At 32.6% G+C, this 7270-nt stretch overlaps 1 protein-coding gene across 1 annotated transcript in view; it reads right to left on the reverse strand.

The window, feature by feature from the left end:
- LOC118181584 (uncharacterized) overlaps positions 1–5920 on the reverse strand; it is a 40135-nt gene extending 34215 nt beyond the window's left edge. Inside the window, exon 1 of the mRNA XM_085825369.1 lies at positions 5744–5920. Within this exon, the coding sequence (XP_085681495.1) occupies positions 5744–5768 (25 nt within the window). The 5' untranslated portion in view covers positions 5769–5920. The remainder of the gene's footprint in view (positions 1–5743) is intronic.
- Between the last annotated feature and the right edge of the window lie 1350 nt (positions 5921–7270).

Genomic DNA, 7270 nt, shown 5'->3' on the forward strand with positions numbered 1-7270 from the left:
ATTTCAATGGTGTCTTAAGAAATATAGAACTTTATAAACTTACGCAATCTGAAATCAGTGCGTACGCTAGATTTGGCGTGCTGTTAAATGGGCGCGTTTGCTAGATTTGGCGCAGTTTTGCGTATACATTTTCCCTGCAATTTTTTCGCGGTCCTCAAAACGGAATAGTACCGACGGTTACCAGTTACTGTTTTCTCTACCCTTGCTAATTTTCATCTATATGTACTATCATATTTAATACAATAAATTTTATGTACATATGTTTAATGTACTTTTCCTCTTTACTTAATTCATATATATGAAATACCATGTTTAACAAGCTAAATCTGGCCTGTAGACAATATGTTTTGTTTCTGCTGCCTTCAAGATTAGTGTCATGTTTTTTCTGCTTAACAATGACTTCTGCTTAACTACGTAGCATATTCGGAAACTAAGAACCGTTTCATTCTACCGTCGTCGCAGCGCTGTGGTAGGCGTCCCGCACATGCGCACTAGTCTTTCTTGTTCACTGACTTTCAATTGTCGCCATTTTGGTTGCTCTATGTTGTGTTTTCAGTTTGCTGTGCACATTCAAAATGTTTAAGACAATTAGTTCTCCCGCAGACTGTGAGATTCATGCCGTGATTAAATTTTTGAACGCGAGGAATGTTAAACTGGCCGAAATTTATCGTCAAGTGATAGAAGTTTACGCTGAATACGCGATAAGTGATGGAATGGTGAGAAAGTGGGTAAGAATGTTTAATGCAGGTCGAACAAATATCCATACCGAGGCTCGGAGAGGTCGGCCTTCTGATGTCACCGATGATTTGGTAAGGAAAGTTGATGAAGCAAGTTATGAGAACAGACACTTCACAATGACAACTCTTTCAGAGGCATTTCCACAAATTTCATGTACTGTTTTGTTCGAAATTGTGTCCGACCGCTTGAATTATCGCAAACTGTGTTCCCGGTGGGTTCCAAAAATGCTCACTGATGTTCACAAAACAAAGCGACTTGGTAGTGCCCTGACATTTCTCACGAGGTACAGTGATGAGGGAGAAAACTTTTTAAACCAAATTGTGACAGGTGATGAAACTTGGGTGTGTCATTTCACACCAGAATCGAAACAACAATCGATGGAGTGGAGACACACTCATTCTCTGAAAACACAAAAGCTCAGAGTGATGATGTCATCACAAAAAATCATGTGCACTGTCTTCTGGGATAGGAAAGGCGTTCTGCTTACTGAATTTCTTCCCAGAGGTGAAACCATTAATGCGGCACGATATTGCGAGACTTTAACAAAACTAAGGCGTGCCATTCAAAACAAACGAAGAGGAATGCTCAGTAAAGGAATTGTGTTGCTCCGTGACAATGCTCTGCTTCATACTGCTGGTGTCACTCAATCGTTAATTCGACCGTTTCATTGGGAGCAGTTCGATCACCCGCCGTCCGACTATCACTTGTTCCTGCACATGAAGCGCGAGCTTGGTGGCAAGCGCTTTGGATCTGACGATGACACGAAAAATGCTGTGGAGTCATGGTTATCAAAACTGGCGGGAAGTTTCTTTGATGATGGTATACAAAAACCGGTCACCCGCTATGATAAGTGTTTGATTATTGACGGAAACTATGTTGAAAAATAGTTTAAAACATGTATTTTCATGTAAAAATAAAAATGGATTCAAAAAAATTGTTTTACTATTTTTTTTTTTTTTTTTTTTTTCAAAACGGTACTTAGTTTCCGAATATGCCTCGTATATGTGGTTACTTTTTGGTTAGCTGGGTGCAAATTCTGCCAACTGTTTTAGGAATTTGCACAAGTCACCAGAACAAAATGGCCATTGCCTAAAACAAAAATAAAAATATTCATCAATATACAAAAAAAAAAAGTGTTTATTTGCATGAATATACAAAGAAGAAATTTTTATATTTATTTGATTCTTCCAAACTATTTCAAATTTTCACTGAGAATTTCCTCAAATTGATCCTTTACTCCTCTTCTGCACATTAATTCAGTGAGGTACGACTCCATGTGCTGACGCACAGTGCCCTGATGCTGATGTTTTTTATTTCTTAATTTGGCACAGCCCCAAAGGCGTTCCATTTTTTGAATATTTACATCAGTGTCAGGGTCAACAAAATTATGTTTGTGGTTGACTCTGAAATGCTGCAGATCTGCTTCTTCGATTTTAGTGGTGCAGTAACCCTCCTAAGAATTTAAATAAACAATAGATCTTTCTTAGATATGTTTTTTTTTTTATGTCTTAGAGTAGTGGTAGACAGTGGTTTGGAACCGATTCAGGACCGATTTTTTTGGCTCTCATTTCACTAGCATCTCTACACAAACTTCTTGCAAGTAGTTGTTCCAATCTACAATTGCCAAATGATTCATTTTCAGTTGTTTTTTTACACCTTTTGATTGATGTCATTTCTTCACTCCAAGTGTAAATTAATCTTAAAGATGTTAAAAACTTAATCTGGGCATTTCAAACCACATGTCTTTATGAATGCTCTTCTTGTTGCAGCAGGTAGAAACATTGTAACACCATCTAACTCCCTCAGAAAAGTAGTTTCACTTCATGATTTTGATTACATGTGGAATTTGTTTCCAATATTCCTCCTTTTTGGAAAAAAGAGACTGTCTCCCTCTTCACGGTAAGCCTCAAATTTTTAGCATTTTTTAATACCAAATTTGTGTAATAGATGTTGCTTGTGTTAAATTAATACTGGAAACGATGGTGAATGATTCTCGTCAGGTTTGTACGCAAGTTGGTGCAGGTCTAAATTATTTGGTGACTTTCCACTTTGTATGATTTTTTTTAACTGCAATTTATAAACTCATTCTAAACAATCTATCTCCATTAAATTGTGTCTACATTTTTCTACTCTCACTTAAATTTATTAATTTTATCTATTTGTCGAATCAGCAGACTGATCAAGGCCTCTAAAGACAGCTCTTCTATTATATGGAGGCATGAATATAATTTATAAATTGTTTTAATATCTTATTGCTTTCTTCATCACATTTTGAAAAAGTTTCACAGATTTGCTTAATTTTATTAAGATATGTATTCGTTATCATGTGTATGTAAAAATCTCTAAACTCTTATATTACAGCCAGGGCTTAATTTCTAAAATTAGAAAAACTAGATATATAGAATGCCATCAATCATCATCAAAAAAAAAAACGCCAAGTTACCATAATGTAAAGATCAGGATGATCTTTAGCTGATCTTTACATTATGGTAACTTGGCGTTTTTTGGCGAAAATTTGGCGACCAACTCTCCTACAGCAACCCTCTATTTTTTTTTCACCCCGCCATTTTGTCTTCACGAAGTAAAGACATGTTTCTTTTCTTTTTATCTACTGAACACTTCTTCCAACAATCTACTAGCTGAAGTACACTTATGCTAGAAATTTTATCTAACAAAACTGCTTAATCATGACAAATATTCACTGCAAAATTGGGAAAAAGTGCACAAAACCATACTCCTTACGCGTTTTTCAAAATAACACATACACATAAACCATGTACACGCCGACTTATTTTTACTTAAAAAAACATTCCAGAATTGCACAAAAATGGCATTGCTCACACTCTTCACTATATCCATGTACACTGCTTTTTTCTCATAAATTAGAAAAATTTCACGAAAATACACGACAATTTTTTCAATCTTTAAACCCAGTAAAAAGAACATATATGAAATTACCTGATCGCGAAAAAGTATTTACCCTTTCCAAATATGAACATTTCCACATATAAAATAAAATATCCAAAAACGTTTACCTCTAAATCATCTATTATGTTATACACGTCACCAACGAATTTATACCGCAAGCATTACAAATACTTAGTATCAAATATTTAAATTATTTCCATGCACGTTTACTTCAACTTAAACGTATACCAAATTCCTACAAATATAAAATTCACAAAATAACTATCATTTAATTAAAATATCACTAAACCATGTACAGGCCGACTTATTTTTACTTAAAAAAACATCCCAGAATTGCACAAAAATGGCATTGCGCACACTCTTCACTATATCCATGTACACTGCTATTTTCTCATAAATTAGAAAAATTTCACGAAAATACATGACAATTTTCTCAATCTTTAAACCCAGTAAAAAGAACATATATGAAATTACCTGATCGCGAAAAAGTATTTACCCTTTCCAAATATGAACATTTCCACATATAAAATAAATAAAATATCCAAAAACGTTTACCTCTAAATCATCTATTACATTATACACGTCACCAACGAATTCATACCGCGACCATTACAAATACTTAGTGTCAGATATTTAAATTATTTCCATGCACGTTTACTTCAACTAAAACGTATACCAAATTCCTACAAACATAAAATTCACAAAATAACTATCATTTAATTAAAATATAATTAAATTCAAAAACACTACTTAAAATATAAATGAGCACATACATTAAATTAATACATACATAAATACCCATTTCGAATTCACTTTAGTTACGGCCATGGGATCCAAAAATTCACGAACACTGTTTCACACAACACAGAATAAAGCCAAATACAAAAATTCCCGATTTCCCCCCTTTTCCGATTAAAGAACCGTAATTCGTCCATTAATATCACATGACATATCCCATGATCTCTCATTTCCCTCACACAAAATAATGCGTAATCGGAACTGAGTACTGCTCACATTATTACCAAAGTCCCAGATAGTAACCTTTATCGCCTCCAAAATGTCGCCAAACTACCAGTTACCATATTGTAAAGATCAACCCAAAATCTTCATATTTCAGAAGCAAACCGGTGAACAACTAAAGAATTAAAATGCTGCAAGTAAAAACAATAATGGTGAAGTAAAAATTATAATTAATTATTCCATCAAGAGACAGCTTGAAGGCAAAATCAGAATTTTTTTTTTTCAAAAATAAAAATTGTAAGAATGTAATGTCTAATAAAAGGTTGGGGAAACAGATTTGCATTATAAAATAAGATATATAACAAAATAAATGGTAGAAAAGAGGAAATCAATAGTTATGTAACTCCTCATAAATATCAACAGAAAAATTTACACTTTTCATAGAGTGCTACTTTGCTAGACTAAAAGACTGAAATATGAATCACACACAAAGAATATACGAAGCATATTTAACGTTAATAGCCACTTTAGCCGAAACCATTATTAAGTTTGACTAATTCCTATAACATTTTGGTATACTGATTCTCCTGATGGCAGGGAACAATGCACACAATAACACAAGTTCACATCATGGTCGTTAAATATCTGCTAAAAGATATTTCATCATGTGAATGAAAAATCTACGATATGAAACACTATATACAATGAGACAATAATAAAAACGAGTACCACAGTTCTTTCCCAGTCGGTAAGCACTGACTGAAAAAAAACAGAACAAACACATACAAATTTTCTTCAAAATCTGAAGATAAAAATCTCGTGGTCATAAATCTACATATATAGGCTTAGGTGAAATAAAGGTTTAATGGTTGACTGAAAATGCAATAATCTAACATACGACAATAATGTGCAATATAGCATAAACACTGAACATGAATTAATCCTCACTTTTGTTTATGTATTAATTCTAATTCATTTTCAGAGCTCTTATTGTAATTCAGTAACCTGTCCGTTTTAGCATTAGTCATTACTTAATCATGAACATTTTAGAGTTTAACCTGTCAGTTTTACCCTTATTCAGTACACGAACGAAATATCAAACAAAATTTAAACTTACCTTTGCTAAATATTCTCAAGCTCATTTTATTTTCGAGAAATCCTAACAGCTTTACAAAAAAATGAAGTTGCAGATTTCAATCCTCACGCTGACGTTCTTCAAATTATTTAAGTATCACCTTGCAGCGATTAAAAGACACACCGTTCTGACGCTGTCGATTCTCGCGCTATTGTAGAGAAATTGTTGCCACTGAAGAGTAACTAAAACCAATCTTTGAGTATCGTCTAGCCAAAGAACATAGACGTACTTCGGCCTAGCCCTAGCATGGCCTATGTCTATGCTTTACGCATGAGCAATGAGGAGCTGTTTTAGCGTTATTGTCCGTTATACAGAATTGGCAATGTATCATGGAGATTGGCAACTAAACAAAGAATCACTAAGACGAGAAACTAGACCCCGCGCCGTACCCTTGTGATGTTGGCCAATTATGTTTGACTTGAAAATGACGTTATTTATAGGCGGAGTAATCGTGAATGGCTGACGATGTAAACATGAAAGTGTTCATATAAGTTTTATAGTCTAATCTTATTTTCTTTTATAATTTCAAGTTTTCCATACTATATTAAATTATTATGCCTTCTGAAAGTATCTCCTGGTGCTGCTTGTTTTTGCATTTTGGCGGTTGCTGAATCATTGATTATTTAATCCGAGTTTCAAAAATAATATTTTTACATATCAACTTTTATATTAACATACATGAAATAATTTATAGGACATCACACTGTTTAAGCATCTGTGCCATATAAAAAAAATATCTGTACAATTAGTTATTATTCTATCAGTTTATGAATGCGATTTATACAGAATCACTATCAAACTGCAGTTAAAAAAAAAAAGATTTAACTAATTTTAAAGCTATAGGAAAATATGCATTGTTTGTAATAAGGATGACGTTTTTGGAGCATTGTATGAATGAACAGCTTAATGAGCTTTTTGTTAATAAAAAGGAAGTAGATGACTGTGAATGCATTTACAAGTATTCAACATTCTAAATAAAATTTTTCTATGAAATTAATAAAAAGTTGGATATGCATTATTATTAATAAATGTTAAGGTTTTTTTCTCACAAATCTGAATAAAGAATTAAAGTTTTGGGATGAAGCATTCAAAATTACCTACAACATTAAGCGCATACACAAAATTTTCATTATGTATTTTTATTATTTATAAAATTCAACAAATAATATTTACAGTAAAAATTTTTTTTTAAAAAAGTAAAATCTTAGTTATTATGTGATTAACAAAACATATTACATTAGTCAGATGTTATTTTCAAAAGTTTGATTATTTACAAATGTTTTCTTTAATTATAGTACACTTTCATTTAGCAAACAGATTTCCTGGGTGAAATTAGCTCTTAAACATCTTAAAAGTTCTAAAGCCACTTGAAATAATAATTTAATCTCTCATAGTTTGTTCTAAATTATTAATATAGAAAGAAAGAAACTTACAGGAGCAGTTAACAGTAAAAGTAATGATTAGCTTGTATGATTAAATTTCTTTATCAAACAAAATAGTAATAAAGTT

This window comes from Stegodyphus dumicola, chromosome 10 (genome assembly GCF_044657685.1).
Source record: "Stegodyphus dumicola isolate Sdum_Otavi_A_Nest chromosome 10, ASM4465768v1".
Classification (NCBI taxonomy): domain Eukaryota; kingdom Metazoa; phylum Arthropoda; class Arachnida; order Araneae; family Eresidae; genus Stegodyphus; species Stegodyphus dumicola.